Raw genomic sequence first — 22,869 nt, 5'->3', positions numbered from 1 at the left:
TCCTTCATGTAACATTTGTACCCTGGAACATTAAGCTGCCAGTCCTGCCCATCCCTGAGCCATGTTTCTGTAATTGCTATGATATCCCATTCCCATGTTCCTAACCATGCCCTGAGTTCATCTGCCTTCCCTGTTAGGCCCCTTGCATTGAAATAAATGCAGTATAATTTATTAGTCCTAACTTGGCCCTGACTGTTTGACTCGCTTCTGTTCTCAACTGTACCAGTCTCAAATTGATCTCTTTCCTCACTATCTCCATGGGTCCCCATCCCCCCCACCTTACTAGTTTAAATCTTCCTGAGCAGTTCTAGCAAATTTCCCTGCCAGTATATTAGCCCCATTCCAATTCAGGTGCAATCCGTCCTTCTTGTAGAGGTCACTTCTACCCCAAAAGAGATTCCAATCATCCAAAAACGTGAATCCTTCTCCTATACGCAGGCTCCTCAGCCATGCATTCATCTGCTCTATCCTCCTATTCCTGCCCTCACCAGCTCGTAGCACTGGGAGTAATCCAGATATTACTACTCATGAGGATCTCCCTTTTTAAATTTCTGCCTAACTCTCTGTAATCTCCCTCCAGAATCTCAACCTTTTCCCTTCCAATGTCATTGGTTCCAATGTAGACAATGACCTCCTGCTGGCCCCTCTCCCCCATGAGAACATTCTGCACCCTCTCTGAGCCATCCTTGATCCTGGCACCAGGGAAGCAACAGAAATGTCTGCTGGCCACAGAAACATCTGTCTCGACCTCGGACTAGAGAATCCCCTAACACAATTGATCTCTTGGAACCCGACGTACCCCTCGTTACATTAGAGCCAGTCTCAATACCAGAAACTTGGCTGTTCGTGCTACATTCCCCTGAGAATCCATCACCCCCTACATTTTCTGCAACAGCATACCTGTTTGAAATGGGTATATCCACAAAAGACTCCTGCACTAGCTGCCTACCTCTCTTACCCTTCCTGGAGTTAACCCATCAATGTGATTGTATCTGAGACTTTCCCCTCTTCCTATAACTGCCATCCATCACATACTGTTGCTATTGCAAATTCCTCATTGCTTCTAACTGTCTCTCCAACCGATCCATTCAATCTGATAAGATTTGCAGCCAACAGCATTTATGGCAGATATAATCCGCAGTAATCCTTAAACTCTCTTTAAACTCCCACATCCGACAAGAAGTTCAACCTAGATAAATGCGAAGTGATGCATTTTGGAACTCAAATGCTGAATATAGGATTAAAGACAGGATTCTTGGCAGTGTGGAGGAACAGCGGGATCTGGGTGTGCAAGTACATAGATCCCTCAAAGTTGCCACCCAAGTGGATAGGCTTGTTAAGAAAGCATATGGTGTTTTGGCTTTCATCAACAGGGGGGTAGAGTTTGAGCCGTGAGGTTATGCTGCAGCTGTCCAAGTCCCTGGTGAGGCCACACTTAGAATATTGTGACTGGTTCTGGTCGGAACTGAAGAAGGGCTCATGCCCGAAATGTCGATTCTCCTGCTTCTTGGATGCTGCCTGACCTGCAGCGCTTTTCTAGCAACACATTTTCAGCTCCAGTTCTGGTCGCCCTACTATAGGAAAGATACAGTGGCTTTGGAGAGGGTGCAAAGAAGGTTTATCAGGATGTTGCCTGGACTGGAGGACTTGCCTTATGAAGAAAGTTTGAAAAGGCTCGGACTTTTCTCTCTGGAGAGAAGGAGGAAAAGAGGAGACCTGATCGAGGTGCACAAAATAATGAGAGGAATAGCCAGAGACTTTTCCCCAGGGCAGGATTGACTGGTACAAGAAGTCATAGTTTGAAGATGTTAGGAGGAAGCTATAAAGGAGACGTCAGAGGTAGGTTTTTTACAGAGTTGTGAATGCATGGAATGCGTTACCAGCGGTGGTGGTGAAAGCAGAGTCATTGGGGACATTTAAGTGTCTGCTGGACATGCACATGGATAACAGTGAGTTGAGGGGTACGTAGTTTGTTACTATATTTTACATTAGGATTAAATCTCGGCACAACATTGTGGGCCAAAGGGCCTGTTCTGTGCTGTACTTTTCTATGTTCTAAGTACACATTACTCGAGGGCGGCACGGTGGCACAGTGGTTAGTACTGCTGCCTCACAGCGCCAGAAACCCGGGTTCAATTCCCGCCTCAGACGACTGATTGTGTGGAGTTTGCACATTCTCCCCGTGTCTGCATGGGTTTCCTCCGGGTGCTCCGGTTTCCTCCCACAGTCCAAAGATGTGCAGGTCAGGTGAATTGGCCATGCTAAATTGTCCGTAGTGTTAGGTAAGGGGTAAATGTAGGGGTATGGGTGGTTTGCGCTTCGGCGGGTCGGTGTGGACTTGTTGGGCCTAAGGGTCTGTTTCCACACTGTAAAGTAATCTAATCTAATCTACTAAAGGCCATATTTGCTCCTTCACAATCTGCAGACCCAGAAAATAACACCGTCTTATTCCTCTACAAACACTGCCCCAGGTTAAATTCCTAGTTATGGCTTATATTTTAAATTTAATCAAGAGACATATCTCCAAAAACATAATCAAGAAAGAACCCATTCTACTCACTACTGCAGATTCTCTGTAGGCCACACTTAAGACAATAATTAACTTACCTGATTCTGTGCTGTGAACTTCACCCAACAGTTTCTCCAAGATCAGTTGTGAATTTGACTGTTTGTTAATTTTCCCAGATGCACTCTGATGTCCAGCGATACATTACTTCAAACAGCAGAGGTAGTAACTGTGCAGGCTCTCGCTCTCGCTCTCTCCACACAGTGACCTCACCATTTACAACTACTGTTGTTTGGACTGTTTTGGAACTTTGGGAAAAAAATGCAACACCATATAAAACAGTCATTGCTGCTCCTGGAATTCAAGGAAATCACCTCCACCTAAAATAACTCAAAAAAGGAGCAGCTGTTACAGCCAGAAATCTTTCCCGTCCTCTATCTTGGATTACATCTTGACCTTTAACACTTGGGTCTTCTCTCACTTTTGTACTAATATTGTCCTTATTTAAAATCACCATTCTTGATGACAAACTTAGTAAGTCGGGAGAACATAAAGTTGTAAAGGAATAGTCTAGAGACATAACCACGATGCCACTACCTCCCCTCATTATGTCACAAGTACTGTGTAAATACAAGTTGGCACTACTGCCTGACCAGCTGAGAGTTACCTGGCATGTTTTCTGGTTTTCAGATTTCCAGCTTCCAAAATATTTTGCTGTTATTGTAGGATTTATCATTAATTCATCTGGCTTGGAGGGCAGAAGGGCCTGTTCCTGTGTTGTTCTTTGTTCTTTTTCATTTGCTTCTCCTACGTTCCATATCTTTGCAGGAGGATGCTGGCTGTGTTTGTTCTGGGGCTGACTCTGTCAGTGACAGCTGCCGAGGATATTCTCAATATTTGTATGAGTGCAAAACACCACAAGGAAAAGCCAGGATTTGAGGGAAGTCTCTACAAACAGGTAACAGCAAGGCATGAGGACTGGCTAGTATCTGCTTTTCCAGCCTCCCCAGCCCCCAAATGTCTGAGGTCTGGCAAGACTGATGCTGATAGGAGACAGTCACTGGTTTCAAAGAGTGACATTGTAGGCATGTGAGGTCTCGCTGTCTGTTCTTCAATTCCCTCTCCCTGAAAAGCAATTTGTATTTAAACAGCACTCCTTATAAAGAGTCCTTCCTCCACCAATGCTCAGAAGCAACAGTGTTTGCCATCTACAAGATGCACTGCAGAGGTTCACCAAGGCTCCCCTGACAGCATCTTCCAAATTCTGGATTAGTGGTGCTGGAAGAGCACAGCAGTTCAGGCAGCATCCAAGGCAGGCGAAATCGACATTTCGGGCAAAAGCCCTTCAGGAATAAAGGCAGTGAGCCTGAAGCGTGGAAAGATAAGCTAGAGGAGGGTGGGGATGGGAAGTAAGTAGCATAGAGTACAATGGGTGAATGGGGGAGGGGATGAAGGTGATAGGTCAGGGAGGAGAGGGTGGAGTGGATAGGTGGAAAAGAAGATAGGCAGGTAGGGCAAGTCATGGGGACAGTGCTGAGCTGGAAGTTTGGAATTAGGATGAGGTGGGGGAAGGGGAAATGTGGTAGCTGTTGAAGTTCAGATTGTTGCCCTGGGGTTGAAGTGTTCCGAGGCGGAAGATGAGGCGTTCTTCCTCCAGGCGTCTGGTGGTGAGGGAGCGGCGGTGAAGGAGGCCCAGGACCTCCATGTCCTCGGCAGAGTGGGAGGGGGAGTTGAAATGTTGGGCCACGGGGTGGCGTGGTTGATTGGTGCGGGTGTCCCGGAGATGTTCCCTAAAGCTCTCTGCTAGGAGGCGCCCAGTCTCCCAATGTAGAGGAGACCGCTTTGGGAGCAACGGATACAATAAATGATATTAGTGGATGTGCAGGTAAAACTTTGGATGTGGAAGGCTACTTTGGGGCCTTGGATAGAGGTGAGGGAGGAGGTGTGGGCGCAGGTTTTACAGTTCCTGCGATGGCAGGGGAAAGTGCCAGGATGGGAGGGTGGGTTGTAGGGGGGCGTGGACCTGACCAGGTAGTCACAGAGGGAACGGTCTTTGCGGAAGGCGGAAAGGGGTGGGGAGGGAAATATATCCCTGGTGGTGGGGTCTTTTTGGAGGTGGTGGAAATGTCGGCGGATAATTTGGTTTATGCGAAGGTTCCGTCTTCACTCATGACCGTTTCCATCTCGAAGGACAAGGACAGCAGATATGTGGGAACACTGCCCCCTGCAAGTTCTCCACCCAGCCACTCACCATCCTGCCTTGGAAATATATTGCTGTTCCTGCAGTGTCACTAGATCAAAATCTTGAAACTGTCTCCCTGACAGGATTGTGGGTCAATTTACAGCACAATTAGATCTGGGATTCAGGGAGAACTAGCCATTTAGATACAGAACTGGCTCAAAGGCCACAGGATGGTGGTGGAGGGTTGCTTTTCAGACTGGAGGCCTGTGACCAGTGGAGTGCCACAAGGATCAGTGCTGGGTCCACTACTTTTCATCATTTACATAAATGATTTGGATGTGAGCATAAGAGGTACAGTTAGTAAGTTTGCAGATGACACCAAAATTGGAGGTGTAGTGGACAGCAAAGGAGTTACCTCAGATTACAATGTGATCTTGATCAGATGGGCGAATGGGCTGAGGAGTGGCAAATGGAGTTTAATTTAGATAACTGCGAGGTGCTGCATTTTGGGAAAGCAAATCTTAGCAGGACTTATACACTTAATGGTAAGATCCTGGGGAGTGCTGCTGAACAAAGAGATCTTGGAGTGCAGGTTCATAACTCCTTGAAAGTAGAGTCGCAGGTAGATAGGATAGTGAAGAAGGCGTTTGGTATGCTTTCCTTTATTGGTCAGAGTAGTGAGTGCAGGAGTTGGGAGGTCATGTTGCGGCTGTACAGGACATTGGTTAGACCACTTTTGGAATACTGCATGCAGTTCTGGTCTCCTTCCTATCAGGACAATGTTGTGAAAGGGTTCAGAAAAGATTTACAAGGATGTTGCTAGGGTTGGAGGATTTGAGCTATTGGGAGCAGCACTGTTCCTGGGGCCAGCAACAGCTGAATATGAACACGGAATGAATACATCTGTCAGTTTCGCACTCCAATCCAGTCCCCTCCCTTTCCTCATTCCCCACACCAGGAATGCCCCCCTCCCTGCCCACTACATACCCATCAACCGCCCACACCATTATCGGTGCAACATGTTTATTCAACATTTTTTTTAATCTTTCCTATAGCTTCTTCACTATCTCTCCTCTCATTTGAATCTGCACTTGGCCCTTTGTTTTTCTGTTTACATGTTTTAACGAGCTGATAAGGGAGATCTTGATGTCAGCATATTTAGTTGATAGGGCAGTGAAGCTGATTTACTGTCATCAGCTTTTGCAAACTGGTGGGTAATAAGCGTCAAGACCAGGTTCTGTGTGCAGATTGGACTGACCTTGAATTTGCTTGCTCCTTTGTATCTGGGAACAGCGGGTTGATAATACACCAAACAGAGAAGTACCACTTTCAGGAGCTCTTTGGATAATCCAGGAAGTAACTTTAAAAACTGTTTTTTTGCAACATGTTTTAACTGATATTTCTCTGGCACATTGTGGGCCCTCTGTTTCCTAGCTGCTGACCTGGTGTGGGGGTTGTTGGGTAAATAAAACTGCCAAAGTTTCATTTGGTTTACTTCCATTTTCCTGGTATACCACAATTAATGAGAGATGGGTGTCGTGATAATGATCCTGGACCTGTCTTTTAATTGCCTTTTGATGTACTCAATATCTGAGTCATCTGGGCTAGAGAATTTCCCTCACTCTCTGAGAGAAAGAATTCCTCCTCAGCACTATACAATTAGGGGAGCCCTATACTCTGATACTGTGTCCTTGTATTCTAAGCCCTCCTGCCAGGGTGATTTGGTGTCTCAGCACTGGCCCTGACAATCCTTCGAAGACTGTTACACATGGCTTTAGGGAAGGAAATCTGTAGTTCATGCCTGGTCTGGCCTCCATGTGTCTCCATACCCAAACAAGTTGGTGGCTCTTAATGGCCCCAGCAAACCATTCAGTTCAAGGGTCATTAGGGATGGCCTTGTCAGTGACACCCGAGTCTCTAAGGAGCAATAGAAAAAAGTCCCTGGTCTTCAAATTAGTGGTTGTGGGATCTTTTACATGTTCAGTTATACATTTGTGACGTGTAACTTGCATACCCCTATTGCTAACGCTTGATTCTTTTCAACATGTGCAGTGTGAACCTTGGAAGGATAATGCTTGTTGTAGAGCCAACACCACCTTCGAGGCACACAATGACCAGTCCCATCTCTACAACTTCAACTGGAATCACTGTGGCATAATGACTGAAAAATGCAAGAGGCACTTTATCCAGGACACCTGTTTATATGAATGCTCCCCTAACCTGGGTCCCTGGATTGTGACGGTGAGCAGCGTTGTCCTTTGAGATGCACTTCACACTTGTTCAGAAGTCAAATAAATGAGTTTTGTGAAGAGAGCTCTGTCAAATTGTGTTGTGTCCTGAGAGTGTTGGATTGGGGACAGTGAGAGAGCTTTACTCTGCATCTAACCTTGTGCTCTCCTTCTGCTGGGGATATTTGATTGGGGCTGTGTAGAGGAGGCTTTACTCTTATGTCTAGCTTTATGTTGATCTGTAATTGTTTGAACAGTGTTATAAACTTATCTGCTTTGAATTGTTCCCAGATGGATATTGATGATTTGTGGCTTCTACCTATTGATCTTATTGTTACTGATATTCAATACAGAGACTCTGGATAGCATCCCAAACTCAGGGCCAGAAGCTCTGGATTGAAGTCCCAACCCAGGATCTTTTGGCCAAGAAACTTGTGTCCATGACCTGGATAATCAGCCTGGCATTTCATTCAGTACTTCCCACTGCACTCAAAGGGACAAAATGGTGTGTGACAGTACACCCAAAAAAAAAACCTGGATATTTAGCTATAAGCTGCAGTTACAATCCAATTGCAGTGGGTAGTACAGTGGCTGAGTGATTAGCACTGCAGCTTCACGGTGTCAGGGAGCCGAATTCAATTCCACTTTTAGGCGACTGTCTGCGTGAATTTTGCACATTCTCTGTGTCTACGTGGGGTTTCTCTGGCTGCTCCGCTTTCCTCTCTTAGTCCAAAGGTGTGCGCGTTAGGTGGATTGGCCATGCTAAATGCAGGGTTACAGGCATATGGTGGAATGCTCTTTGGAGGGTCCGAACAGACTTGATGGGCCAAATGGTTGCTGTCTTTGTACCGTAAGGATTCTATGATTCTATCCTGACCAGAATGTCCAAATGTATATAGCTATCAGGCTAGAAACTGATCTTTTTTTTAAAGTAGATACAATAAGAGTCCCAGGGTCCTAGGGAGATTGTTGAAGATGCAGCACTAAATTTTACTACATGATTTGGAACAATTACACAATCTGCAACATATACTGTTCACTTCTTTTTCCCAGCGTAGATGTGGTAGGTATGGGTAGTCAACTGTGATCAAGCACCCCATAGCAACATCAAACGGCATGGATTCCTCAGTAGCTACTACCAAATATTAATAACACAGGTTATCAAATCACAATAAACACAATAAGGGATTCCAGTTGTTCTCGTCTGCTGATTTAGCCTTAAAGCTTCTGCTCTAATGTTTTATCTGCTTCCATTCTGGTCAGTTACCCTCTTTGTCTGGATCTACACTCCCCTAATCTCTGAAAGCGCACTGCAGTGCTCACTCGCAAGTGTGACTCCGGCTGTTCTCCGAAAGCTGGCCTCGCCTAACCAGTCCTGTCCCTGGCTTTGCTCAGAGTTTCAATCAATCTTACTCCATTGCATCAAGCAAATAATGCTTGTGAGCTATTGAACAGTCATTGTCTCACCTGCAATGAAGTGATAATGCTCACAGACTTCCTCTGAGCTCCTCAGTGTAAACCAGTGACCTTCCCATTTTGGTGACCACCACCCCCCCACTTCAGTACTTAGCTACATACTCACTCCTAGTGCCTGTCCCTGAGTTCTGACAACAGTCATTCAACTCCTCATGAAGACCCCACTCACAACACATGTTGATTTAATTCCTTCCCAGCAGTGGACCTAACAAAAATGTGGAACCTATATCTCTCCCTATCTCTTATTTCTTTTCCTCGTCCCACTCGCCACTAGTAACTTTTGCGTTTCTATTCAGTAATCGCTGAAGTCTCCTGAATAACCAAATGAAAACCTCAAAAATAAGACTCCCTCCTCTGGTTGGATAAAATTGAATGTTGCTACTTAAACAACTCTTGGGAATTCTGTTCCAAAAATAGAATTGCTGCTTTGGCCAGTACAAAATAAAAGGATTTCATCTCACAGTCAAGGTTGGATTACAAAGAGCAAATTTCAGGAATGTGCAAGTTATCTAAGAAGGTTGACTAAGACAGTTTATTGGAATAACAAAATATTGTCCTTTGATTTGGAGATGTCGGTGTTGGACTGGGGTGTACAAAGTTAAAAATAAAAGGATTTCATCTCACAGTCAAGGTTGGATTACAAAGAGCAAATTTCAGGAATGTGCAAGTTATCTAAGAAGGTTGACTAAGGCAGTTTATTGGAATAACAAAATATTGTCCTTTGATTTGGAGCTGCTGATGTTGGACTGGGGTGTACAAAGTTAAAAATCACACAACACCAGGTTATAGTCCAACAGGTTTAATTGGAAGCAGACTAGCTTTTGAAGCATCGCTCCTTCATCAGGTAATAGTGGAGGGCTCAATCCTAAATAAATCCTTAATAAATTCTGTGTAAGGATTGAGCCCTCCTCTATCACCTGATGAAGGAGCGATGCTCCGAAAGCTAGTGTGCTTCCAGTTAAACCTGTTGGACTATAACCTGGTGCTGTGTGATTTTTAACTATTGTCCTTTGGACTGTGTGGCCATTACCACATGTTTGCAAGATTATGGCACGCAAACTGTCTTTACAATGTCTGTATCTTGTCCTGTGATATGAGTCATGGACGCGGTGTCATGATCACTGAGTAACATCCCACTGGAGTGGTGAGCAAGCTGTGTTATCTCAGGTTCACAGTGACTGTCAATCTGTCCCTTGTGCAGGGTCTGATACATATGTAGGGAAAACAGCTGCAACCAAGGGTGAACTTAGGAAACACACATAAACATCAAGTTGTTGGTCCATAAGGTCTATTTTCTCAACATCTTGTATGACTGAAACATGGGCAATTTAAGCTCAGTGGTTTCCATCTTTGCAATCTATGGCATACTAGGTGGATATAGTTATGATTGAGTGGTATCTTTAAAATAGGTTGTTAAAACTTTTCCACAAACATGGGGGATTTATCTAAGAATGCATCCTGGAAAGGACATGACTGTTGATAGCTTGATGTCAAGCGTGAAGGGGCTGTTCGTAGAATCATACAGATCCTTCAGTCCAATCAATCTGTGCCAAACATAATCCCAAATGAAACTAGTCCCAACTGCCTTAATCTGGCCCACATCCCCCCCAAACGTTTCCTATTCATGTACTTACCTACAAGTCGTTTAAACACTAACTGCTCACATCTACCACGCCCCTCAGGAAGTTCATTGCACATGCGAACCACCCTCTGTGCAAAAAATATTTGTGCCTTGTGTCTTTTTTTTTTAAATCTTTCTCCTCTCACCTTAAAAATATGCTGTCTTTTCTTGAAATTCGCCATTCTAGGGAAAAGACACCTACCATTAACCCTATGTCATGATTGTATGAACCTGTATAAGGTCAGCTCTCAACCTCCTACGCTCCAATGAGAAAAGTCTCAGCCTATCCAGCCTTTCTTTATAACTCAAACCTTTCTTACCTGTCAAATTCTGGTAAATTTCTTCTGAACCCTCTCCACATTAACACTGGTTCAGTTGAAGAAAAGTCTAAGCACCAATTGAGTTAAGGAAGACTTACATTGCAGGATCTGCCAAGCTGATCCCTGCTATTTCTGAAAAGAAAAACCTCTCCATCAGTCCAGGGTGACATCTATTTGTTAATTTGAAAGTATGTTGGAAGGAGCATCTGAAGATTGTATTTCCTGAGCTAACTGTATCTGCCAAGACTTCAAAAAACAACCATGCGTGAATAGTGAATTGACCACATGTGCCAGGAAATCACAGCAAGAGACTCTAGAACAATAAATCATTTTGCCTTCAAGAATAACCTGTTGAAAATACGAACAGGAGTAGACCATCCCACTGAACCTGCCATGCCATTCAATATGATCGTGGCTTTTCAATCACTACAATACCTTTTACCCCCACCATATTCCTGTAAGCCTGTAGCCAAAGTGATGTTTTATAGCTGTATACTGACAGTGTATGTTAACCAATTATTGCATTTTTATTAAATAATTTTGATAAATGATTTTTCTTAATAAGAAACCTAACTGAGAGATCTTTTGTTTAAACCTGATATCAATGAAGAATTTAGCTAATGACCTTGCGAATTCTTGGTAAAGTATTTTAGTTTTGTGGTGTGGTCTGTAGAACAATGGGACAAAAGTGATCAGTGCTCTCCTCCTCTAATAAAATTAGAATTTCCCCAGGTCAGTCACTTTTGAACTAACAGCTCCTCCAGGTTTGACAGCAAGCTATCAGTAGTTATGTGCTTTCCAGGATGCCTGATTATGTAAATCTCCAATGTTCTTGATGAACCTAAAGACACCACTCCAGGTATGGCTACAAAATTTGAAATAAGTTCCATCTTCCACAGTGCTTCAAAACTACAGTCCTCTACCAACAGTAAACATAAAGCTTCTTCCTAATAATATCATAGCAGAACAAAATTTCAAATGTAGCAATCCTATCAAAAACAGAGCTCTCCGGTTTATTGGCACTTCATAAATTGAGGCAGCTTCATTAGCTCTGGCACTCCTGCAGAATGGAAACATAGAAAATGGGAGCAGGGATAGACCATTCAGCCCTTCAAGTCTGCGCCACCATTCAGTATGATCATAGCTGATTATGCAACTCACTATCATCTTCCTGCTTCTCCCCATACGCTTTGATCCCTTTAGCTCCAAGTGCTATGTCTTACTCCTCCTTGAAAATATTCAATGTTTTGGTCAGAGTTGTTTTCTGTACAGAAAATTCCACAGGTTCCCCACTCTCTGGGTGAACACATTTCTCCTCATCTCAGTCCTAAACGATCTACCGCTTGTCCTTACACCATGGTCCCCCTGGTCTACAGTCATCAGGAGCATCCTTCTTGCATTTACCCTGATTAGTCCTGTTAGAATTACACATTTCTATAAGATTCCACCCCCCACTTCATTCTTCTAAACTCCAGTGCATATAATCCTAACTGATGATTATATGTCTTGCCATCCCAGGAATTATCCAGAAACTGGGGCCAACCCTGATATTCTATTTCTTCCCATTGATGGATTTGTTTGATTTTCTTTTGTAGGACGGTGCCACCCACCCCATCCTTTGTGGCACACTGTTTTTATCAAATGACTGTCATTTGGCTGCTTGTCTCTGCAGGTTGATCAGTCTTGGAGGAAAGAACGTATTATGCACGTCCCAATCTGCAAGACTGACTGTGAAGACTGGTGGAAGGACTGTCAGGATGATCACACGTGCAAGAGTAACTGGCACAAAGGATGGGACTGGAGCACAGGTGAGTGTCTCCTGCTCTCTGGCTCCTAGGCATTTCGTGCCTGCTGCAGTTAGCTGTGTGTTTACTACTTGGGGAAAATAAGAACATCAGGAGCTGAGGCTTGAAGAGACCATTTGGCCCTTTCAACCTGTTCCAACATGCAAGAAGATTGTGACAAATCATCAGGACTAGAACAACTGGTGTCCTCATTAGGAGGTGTTGAACAATTAGGATTGGTGCCAGTTTATACATGTGGCAAAGAGGAAAAAGGTGCATTAAGGAATGTGAGCATTGGACCTTACTCGAGAAATACATTGAAAGACAATATAAAATAGGGAGTATAATTCTAAAAGGGGTGCAGGACAGAGGCATCCAGGTCTCTAAATGTGCAGGTTGTTTAAGGGGACAGGACTGGGACCACGGTTAACAAAGGAGCCTGGGCTTCATTAATAGGGGCATAGAATACAAGAGCAAGGAGGTAATGCTGAACTTGTACAAGACTCAGCTGGAGGATTGTGTATAGTTGTGCCACATTTTCGGAAAGGTGCATTAGAGACAGTACAGAAGTGATTTGCAAGAATGTTGAAATGTCTTTCTTGGAACCAATGAGACTTTGAAGCAGCTGGAACTGTACACCTTGCAGAGAGGATGACTGAGAGGAGATTTGATTGAGGTTTTTAAAATCAGCATGGGCTGGATAGACTAGATAATGAGAAGCTGTTCCAGCTCAAAAGAGAGAAAAGAGTAAGAGAGGCATAGATTTAAAGTGATGTATAAATGAAGCAAAGGTGATGTGAGGAAATAAAATTCCTTCAGTGAGTAGTTGGTGTCTGGGAATGCAGCCTGGAAATGTGATGGTAGACTCAAATGAGGCTTTCAAAAGGGGCATTAGGTAGTTATTTGGACAAAAACAGTGTAAAAGTTCATAGTCGTAGAGCGTGAAAATAGACCCTTCGGCCCAACTCATCCATACTGACCAGGCATCCCAATCTGACCTAGTTCCATTTGTTAGCATTTTTCGCATATCCCTCTAAACTCTTCCTATTTATAACCTCCATCCAGATACCTTTTAAATGTTGTAATTGTGCCAGCCTCCATCACTTCCTCTGCCAGCTTGTTCCTTAAACGCACCACCCACTACCTGAAAAGGTTGCCCCTTAGGTCCTTTTTAAAATCTTCCGCTTCTCACCTTAAGCCTATGCCCTGTAGATTTTGACTTTCCCACCCCAGGAAAATGCTGTCTATTTACCCTATCCATGCCCCTTATGAATTTATAAATCTTGATATGGTCACCCCTCAGCCTCTGATGCTCCAGGGAAAATGGCCACAGCCTGTTCAGCCTCTCCCTATAGCTCAAACTATCCAACCTTGGCAACATCTTTGTAAATCTTTCCTGTATCCTTTCAGGTTTAACAGCATTCTCCCATAGCAGGGAAACTAGACTGTATGCAGTATTCTAAACATGGCCTCACCAATGTTCTGCACAATCGTGACATGACTTCCCAAATCTATACTCATTCTTTTGACCAAAAGAGGCAAGTGTGCCAAATGCATTCTTCACTCTCCTATCTACCTGCAATTCTACTTTCAAGGAACTGTGAACCTTTACCCCCAGCCCCTACCATTAAGTGTACACATCCTTCCCTGATTTGCCTTTCCAAAATTCGATACTTCATCTTTATCTCAATTAAATTCCATCTACCACACTGTGACCCATTGGCCCATCTGATCATGGTCCCATTGCACTCTGAAATAGTCTTCTTCACTGCTCACGACAACAATTTTTGTGTCATCGACAAACTTACCAATCATACCTCCTAAATTTGCATTATGTCTTTAAGTAGGTCAGAAATTAAAATAGTTAGTTGCTTGTTTTTGACCAGTGCAGACTCTGGGCTGTAGACCTCTATAACTCTTGGTAGCTTAAGAAAACTTAATGCTGATATTTAAAGCTAGATTCTCTTTAATGAGATCAATAGAAGAGATAAAGATTTCCTGCACCATCTCCATTTCATACATCAAAGTAACACTCAAATTGCAAAGTATAACTAGAGCACTGCAGATGCTGGAAATCAGTAACAAAAGCAAATTGCTGGAAAATTTTAACTGGCCTCAAATAGAAATGATGTGTGGGAATATGGGGGAAAGGGAGGAGATTGGCATGAAATATTAGAACCAGTGCAGACACGCTAGGCTCAATTAATTAATGAAATGGGATACTAAGATGATTGAATGAAGAGTGGTGATATGGCTTTTCACAACATAAATACTTCAAGGCCTGTCTTGTAACCGGTGAAGGAGAAAGTGAGGACTGCAGATGCTGGAGATCAGAGCTGAAAATGTGTTGCTGGAAAAGCGCAGAAGAAGGGCTTTTGCCCGAAACGTCGATTCTCCTGTTCCTTGGAAGCTGCCTGACCTGCTGCGCTTTTCCAGCAACACATTTTCAGTTATAACCGATGAAACCAATATATGTCCAGATAGGTTCATAGAGATGTACAGCACGGAAACAGACCCTGTGGTCCAACTCATCCATGCTGACCAAGTATTCTAAATTAATCTTCTCCTATTTGCCAGCATTTGGTCCATATCCCTCAAAACGCTTCCTATTCATATATTCTGGGCGAGAGCAGGAAGCAATACTGATGACATCATCAGTATATCAAAGGATAAGAATTGTGGTTGAGGCGTGAATAAGGAATAATCCACAAAACCCACAGATAGTCTTAGCTGGGCCCATTGGGTCTCTGACTTGGAGAAAATGAGACGGGTTAAAGTAGAAGTTGCTCAAAGTGAGAATGAGCTAAGGTAGAGGAGGGTGCTGTTGAATGGAGACTGTTCAGGCTTCTTTTTTTAAAAAAGAACAGGAGCCTTGGTGAATTTCTAATCGAGAATATATACTGCTGTTACTGAGAGTTAGTGGTGGATGTGGTGCCAATCAAGTGGGCTGCTTAGTCCTGAATGGGGTCAGGTTTCTTGTGTTGTTGGAGCTGCACTCATCCAGGCAAGTGGGCAGTATTCTATCACAGAGTATTAGCCAGGGCCGGTGGATTACTAGCCCAGTGACTTGACCATTACCTCAGCGTCTCCAGGCTAACTACACTACATTCTTTCTTTCTCCTCATTTGACTGGTTCCCTGCATCATGGTACAGTGGTCACTTTGCTCATCCACTCTGCTGCATGGCCTACTCAGGTCCACACAGTCCCCTCGCCTGTTAGGTAGCGTGAGATTGAGGCTATTCAGTTTTTAACTTGGTGATCTCCCCATCTGCCTTACTCACAGGCTCACCCTTCTATACAGGACTAATTTTTTAAAAATTCATCCATGTGATGCGGGTATCTATGACTGGGTTCAGCATTTATTCCCCCCTCCTTAATTGCTCAGACTGCAGTTAAGAGTCAGCCATATTGCTGTGTGTGTGGATCACATGTTGACCAGGTGGGTAAGGATGGCAGATTTCCTTCCCTGATTAGTGAACAATTTGAGCTTTCACCACAATCGATGGTGGCTGCTCAGTCAACATTTGATCAGCATTTTGTTCCAGATGTTGTACTGAACTAAAATTTTACCATTGAAATGCGATTCAAACCTATGTCCATAGAATCCCTACATTGTGGAAGCAGGCCCTTTGGTCCAACAAGTCCCCACAGACCTTGCAAAAAAATAAGCCACCCAGACCCATTCCCCTACATTTACCCCTGACTAATGCACCTAAAATACACATCCCTGAACTCTGAGCAATTTAGCATGGCCAATTCGCCTAATCTGCAAATCTTTGGACTGTGGGAGGAAACTAGAGCTCCCGGAGGAAACCCACGCAGACACTGGGAGAATGTGCAAACTCCACACAAATGGTTGCCCGAGGCTGGCATCGAACCTGTCACTGTGAGGCAACAATGCTAACCACTGAGGCACTGTGTTGCCCCTGTCATGGAGCATTGGCCTGGGGATCTGGATTACTAGTCCAGTGACATTATCAGTACACCACCACTGACAGATGACCATTTCCTGAACTGACTGCATTGCAGTGTCTGGAGCTCATCAACTGTGTTGATATTTGTAAGCCACAGACATTTAATGGAGATGTCATTGCCATGGCTGTCCAATAGCTCTCAGATGCTACAGCTGCAAAGCATCAGCTACCCTGATGTGTTCATTGTGTTTTCTTTAACATCTCAGGTCATAATTACAGAAATATTCCTGCTGGGGCTCTTGTGGTGCACTGGTAGAATTCTTACCTCTGGGTTAGAATGTCTGAGCAGGTCACAGAGATGTACAGCACGGAAACCAATCCTTTGTTCCAACTCATCCATGCCGACCGGATATCCTAAATTAATTTAGTCCCATTTGCCAGCATTTGGCCCATATCCCTCCAAACCCTTCCTACATATACCCATCTAGATGCCTTTTAAATGTTGCAATTGTACCAGCCTCCTCCACTTCCTTTGGCAACTCATTCCATACATGCACTGCCCTCTGCATGAAAAAGTTGCCCCTTTGGTCCCTTTTTAGATCTTTCCCCTCTCATTTATAAATATTGTTTAATTCGCCTATATCTATATTAAAATTTAGCTAAGTTATGCAATTATTGCAATTGCTTAGGGCTGCACAGTACTGCTTTAGGCCACTGTCCGTCTCTCCAAACCTGCTTACCTAATTCAAGTCCTTAAAGCACTCACCAGCTTCTGGATAGATTAGACTAGGTTAGATTTCCTACAGTGTGGATACAGATCCTTTAGCCCAACAAGTCCACACTGATCCTCCGAAGAGTAACCTGCCCAGACCTATTTCCCTCTGACTAATGTACCTAACACTATGGGCAATTGAGCATGACCAATTCACCTGACCTACATATCTTTGGATTGGGGGAGGAAACCGGAGCACCCGGAGTCAATCCACGCAGACACAGGGCGAATGTGTAAACTCCACACAGACAGTCATCCGAGGCTGGAATCTAACCTGGGACCTTGGTGCTGTGAGGCAGCAGTGCTAGCCACTGAGCCATTTGCTTCCTGCCATGTGCATCGAATTCACCCCAAGCTAATGTTGAAGCCTCATCGCAAGTTGTGCTATCATATGATAGTAGGACCTGCCTAATTTTATAGGGAACTGGTGATTCACACCTTGGTTGATACTGCCAAGTCAGCTACCTGCTACCGTGTTAATGCCAATATGCTTTCAGGTATTTGACGTATAACTATCACTACCAGGCAGTTTCTGTTGACTGGGTTCCTTAACTATCTTATGATTTTAAAGCTCTGAACTAGAAACTGATTGCTAGCTTAAAATGAATTTACAGAGAGGAAAGGTTTATTTTTTGAGGAGTTGAGCAGTTTAGGGCTAAGCTTACTGGAGTTAAGAAGATTGAGAGGAGATCCAATTGAGGTATATAAGATACTTAAGGAATTAACAAAGTAGATGTGGAAAAGATGTTTCCCCTTACGGGGCAGTCCAGAATAAGAGGTCATAATGTTAGAATGAGGGATAACGGATTTAAAACAGATGAGGAGGAATTATTTCTTAAAAGGCCATGCATCTGTGGAATTCACTTCTCAAGAGTATAGTGGACATGAAGTAATTTTAGAGAGGGGAGAGATTTTTAATTAGTCATGGTTAAAGGATTGTGGGGAGTTGGAAGGTGGAGTTGATGCCAAGATGAGATCAGACATGATTGTATTAAAGGGTGGACAGTGTAACATCAAGGAGTTCTAGTAAAACTGAAATCAGTGAGCATCAGGGGGCAAACTATCCATTGGTTGGAATCATACCTGGCACACATGAAGATGGTCATGGTTATTGGAGATCAGTCATCTCAGCTCCAGAAAATCTCTGCAGGAGTTCCTCAGTAGTGTCTGAGGCCCAACTACCTTCAGCCGCTTCATCAATGACCTTCCTTCTGTCATAAGATCAGAAGTGAAGATGTTCACCGATGATTGCACAATGTTTGTGACTCCTCAGATACTGCAGCAATCCATGTTCAAATGCTGCATAATCTGGACAATATCCAGACTCGGGCTAACAAATGGCATGTAACATTCACGTCTCACCAATGCCATGCTATGACCATCTCCAATAAGAGACAATCTAACCACAGTCTCTTGACATTCAATGGTGTTACCATCACTGAATCCCCTATTATCAACATTCTTGGCATTACCATTGACTAGAAACTTAACTGGACTCGCCACATAAAGATAGTGACTACAAGAACGGGTCAGAAGCAAGGAATGTTGCAGCAAGCAACTCGCCACTTGACTCCTGAAAACCTGTCCACCATCTCAAGGCACAATGTCAAGAATGTGATGGAATACCCCCCCCCCCTCCACTTGCCTGGATGGATGCAGTTCCAACAACATGGTTGGCAGTTAGAAAACAGTAGGAATCAAGGAGTCGCCAATGCCCAGGGGGGTACAGCAGGATTCATTGCTGGGATCTGCTATTCATAATGTATTAGTGATTTAGATGAGGGAACTAAGTGTAATATCTCCAAGTTTGCAAGTGACAAAATCTGGGTGAGAGGGTGAGTGTGAGGAGGATGCAGAGATGCTGCAATGTGATTTGGACATGCTGAATCAGTGGGCAATTTTTTGTTAGCTGCAGTATAATGTGGATAAATATGAGGTAGCAAAAACAAGAAGGCTGATTATTTTCTGACTGATGTATCAGGAAAGGGGGGTGCAATGAGACCTGGGAATTCTTCTACACCAATTGTTGACAGTAAGCATTGCAGGTGCAGCAGGCAGTGAAGAAGATAACTGGGACGTTGGCCTTCCTAGTAGAGAATTCAAGTATAGGAGCAGGGATGTCTTGCTGCAATTATACAGGGCCTTGGTGAGATCATACCTGGATTATTATGTGCAGTTTTGATCTCTTTACCTAAGGAAGGATATTCTGGCTGTTGAAGGTGTGCAGCAAATGTTTACCAGACATTTCCTGGGTTGGCTGGATTGAAGAGGGACTGGTTTGGTTTTTGCTGGAGTTTAGCAGAATGAGGGGGTGATTGCTAGAAAACTCTACCAGGGCTAGAGAAGATAAACTCAGGAAGCGTGTTCCAGATGACTAGGGAGTCCAGGACCAGGGTCACAATCTAAGAATATGGGATTGATCATTTAGGGCTGAGATGAGGAGAAATGTTTTCATCCAGAGTGGGACAAGCCAATGGAATTCTCTGCCACAAAGTTCAAACTAGAATGTTGTCAAAAATACAATAAATATAGTTCTTTGGGTTAAAGGGATCAAAGAGAATGGGGAGAAAATGGAAACATGATCAGCCATGATCATATTGAATGGCAGAGCAGGTCAGAAGGGCCTGATAGCCTATTCCTTTTCAGATTTTCTTCATTTCAGAATTTCTAGGCTGCATGGTGGCTCAGTAGTTAACACTGCTGCCTCACAGCGCCAGGTTTGATCCCACCCTCAGGTGACTGTATGGAGTTTGCAAATTCTTAGTGTCTGCGTGGGTTCCCTCCGGGTGCTCCTGATTCTTCCCAAAGTCCAAAGATATGCAGGTTAGGTGAATTGGCCGTGCTAAATTGCCCATAGTGTTCAGGGATGTTTAGATTAGGTGCAATAGTCAGGGGTGAATATAAGGTAGGGGAATGGGTGTACGTGGGTTATTCTTCAGAGGATCGGTGTGGACTTGTTGAGCTGAAGGGCCTGTTGACAGACTGTAGAAATTCTATGGGTTCCCACTTGCATCAGATTCCCAAGATTGTACTTGTAGCTTATCACAGTCAAGCCTGCTTGCATTCTGTGCTCACGTTACTTTCTGTTTGGGGTTAATAAAGATGTTTGATCTGTGTCACTTCAGACTTATTTCCAATAAGGTATTGTATTTTTTTTTTGACAAATCTTATTTTAGGGATAAACCAGTGCCCGACAGGAAGCAAATGTGAGAAGTTTATTGAATTTTTCCCAACCCCCCGGGACCTTTGCGAGAAGCTGTGGAGTTACTCATATGAATTCACGGAACATGATCGCGGGAGTGGCAAGTGTATTGCTATGTGGTTCGACACCTCTGGCTCCAGGCAGAACCCAAATATGGAGGTTGCACGGTACTATGCCATTCAGAAGGGTCTGATCGCATCCTCTTCGTCTGTTGAGCTGACTGTCCCACTGTTCCTGACTCTTCTGCTGCTCTCCGTCTTGTCTTAGCTTTCCCTGGCTATAAGCAGAAAGGAGAGTGGACTGTTGAAATACATCTCTTGCATTTTCCCTTCTGCATTCACCAGCTCTACCATATCTTGGTTTTAAAAAAGAAATTTGTTTGCTTTTCTTGCTGAGGCAATCCATTGGCTATGTCCGGGGGTGAGATTTGTCGGGGGAGAGGAGATGTTGCACTTGTTATCACTGTCATTGTTATGGGTAAGTGGCAAAAACGCAAAGAGCATATTTATATAGCACCTTTTGTATAGCAACCTCAGGATATTCCAAAACACTTTACAGCCAGTCGATTGCTTGTAAATTCTTGTTCCCTGTTGCAATGCAGGCAAAGGTGGCAGCCAATTTATACACATGAAGTTCCTGCAGACATTTTCCAGTCATCCTGTTCAGAGATGTTATGACGCACCTCTGGAACAGGACTTCAGACTAGGCCCCTGGCTCAAAGGTAGGGATACTCCCACTGCACCACAGGGCCCACAAAGCTCCTGCAGATTCTTAACAATTGGATGGTAGTTCTCAGTCACAGTGACTAGAATTTGATGCCAGTTCTTAAATTTTAGTTAAATTCCATTTCTTGGTATTCTGAAATTTGAACCAGACCACTAGCCTGGACTTCGGGATTATTCATTTACTGACATTACCACTGCATTACCACTGAGGCAGCAGTGCTAACCACTGGGGCGGTACTGTGGTGCAGTGGTTAGCACTGCTGCCTCACAGCGCCAGAGACCTGGATTCAATTCCCGCCTCAGGCGACTGACTGTGTGGAGTTTGCACGTTCTCCCCGTGTCTGCGTGGGTTTCCTCCGGGTGCTCCGGTTTCCTCCCACAGTCCAAAGATGTGCAGGTCAGGTGAATTGGCCATGCTAAATTGCCCGTAGTGTTGGGTAGGGGGTAAATGTAGGGGTATGGGTGGGTTGCGCTTCGGCGGGTCGGTGTGGACTTGGGCCGAAGGGCCTGTTTCCACACTGTAATCTAATCTAATCTAATCTAATTACCATCTGCTATACAGAGCTCTTGCAAACAGCAATGAGACAGCGACCAGATAATCTGTTTCCTATGATGTGAATTGAGGGATAAATCTTGGCCTGAGTGTCTTTGGGTCCTCAGTTTAACATCTCACCCCTAAAGATGTCATCCTGGTGTGAATGACAGACATACTGTTGTTTCCTGGCTATTGCTGAGCCTCCATTCTGTTCATGGTTGGGATGAAAATTTAGAGCCTTGGTGCTGACCTTAAAAAGACTCTGATGTATAAACCGTTAAATGTTCATAAATCATCCACAGAGTGAGGGAATGTGTCATCAACAGTGCAATCAGCCATTATTTACTCAGCAATAAACTACTGTACTCAGTGATGCCCAGTTCGGGTTCGAGTTCTGGCAGGGTCACTCAGCTCCTGCCCTTATGCCAGCCTTGGTTCAAACGTGGACAAAAGAAGTGAATTCGAGGTGAGGTGAGAGTGACAGCCCTTGACACCTAAGCTGCTTTGGAACAAATGTGCATAAGGTCATAAGACATGGGAACAGAAATGGGGGAAGGTGGGAGCCAATGGCTGGACTCATTTAGCACAAATGAAGTTGTTTGTTGGAGGTCAGTTGTTTCAATTCCAAGAACAGCAATTTGTACCGTCAACAAGATCCACTGTACAACTTGCCAAAGCTCCTTAGGCAGCACCTTCCAAATACATGACCACGTCCATCTGGAAACATAAAAGCAGCAGATACATAGGAGCACTATCACATGCAAGTTCCCCTCCAAGCCACTCACCATTCTGACTTGTATATCACCATTCCTTCAGTGTCACCTGGTCAAAATCCTGGAATTCCCTCGGGGCATTGTGGGTAAGCCTACAACACGTGGACTGCAGCGGTTCAAGAAGGCAACTCAGCATGATTTTCTTGAGGATAGTTAGGAATGAGTAATAATGCTGGTACTTTGAGTTTGATGTATTCATGTAGTGTCGTAGTGACTGTTCTTAAAAAGTGATTCATTCGCTGTAAAGTGCTTTGTGTGGTCCACATAAATGCATTTATAGAACATAGAACAATACAGCACAGAACAGGCCCTTCGGCCCACGATGTTGTGCCGAACATTTGTCCTAGCTTAAGCACCTATCCATGTACCTATCCAATTGCCACTTAAAGGTCACCAATGATTCTGACTCTACCACTCCCACAGGCAGCGCATTCCATGCCCCCACCACTCTCTAGGTAAAGAACCTACCCCTGACATCCCCCAATACTTTCCACCCTTCAACTTAAATTTATGTCCCCTTGTAACACTCGGTTGTACCCGGGGAAAAAGTGTCTGATTGTCTACTCTATCTATTCCCCTGATCATCTTATAAACCTCTATCAAGTCACCCCTCAACTTTTGCCGTTCCAACGAGAAAAGGCCTAGCACTCTCAACCTATCCTCGTACGACCTATTCTCCATTCCAGGCAACATCCTGGAATCTCCTCTGCACCCTCTCCAAAACTTCCACATCTTTCCTAAAGTGAGGCGACAAGAACTGCACACAGTACTCCAAATGTGCCTAACCAAAGTCCTGTACAGTTGCAACATCACTTCACGACTCTGGAATT

General features: G+C 44.1%; 1 protein-coding gene across 5 annotated transcripts in view; it reads left to right on the top strand.

Moving 5' to 3' along the window:
• folr (folate receptor) overlaps nucleotides 1–20,985 on the top strand; it is a 32,476-nt gene extending 11,491 nt beyond the window's left edge. For 4 of the 5 annotated variants that reach the window (XM_043692519.1, XM_043692516.1, XM_043692518.1 and 1 more), the window contains exons 2-5: nucleotides 3,335–3,464; nucleotides 6,741–6,929; nucleotides 12,006–12,141; nucleotides 19,981–20,985. In XM_043692519.1, the coding sequence (XP_043548454.1) occupies nucleotides 3,339–3,464; nucleotides 6,741–6,929; nucleotides 12,006–12,141; nucleotides 19,981–20,273 (744 nt within the window). In that variant the 5' untranslated portion in view covers nucleotides 3,335–3,338 and the 3' untranslated portion in view covers nucleotides 20,274–20,985. The remainder of the gene's footprint in view (nucleotides 1–3,334; nucleotides 3,465–6,740; nucleotides 6,930–12,005; nucleotides 12,142–19,980) is intronic. The other variant, XM_043692521.1, reaches the window with a different exon arrangement.
• The last annotated feature ends 1,884 nt before the right edge of the window (nucleotides 20,986–22,869 follow it).

This window comes from Chiloscyllium plagiosum, chromosome 6 (assembly GCF_004010195.1).
Source record: "Chiloscyllium plagiosum isolate BGI_BamShark_2017 chromosome 6, ASM401019v2, whole genome shotgun sequence".
In the NCBI taxonomy this organism is placed as follows: Eukaryota; Metazoa; Chordata; class Chondrichthyes; order Orectolobiformes; family Hemiscylliidae; genus Chiloscyllium; species Chiloscyllium plagiosum.
Note: the sequence above shows the minus strand (reverse complement) of the source record. Positions and strands in the feature narration are given on the sequence as shown.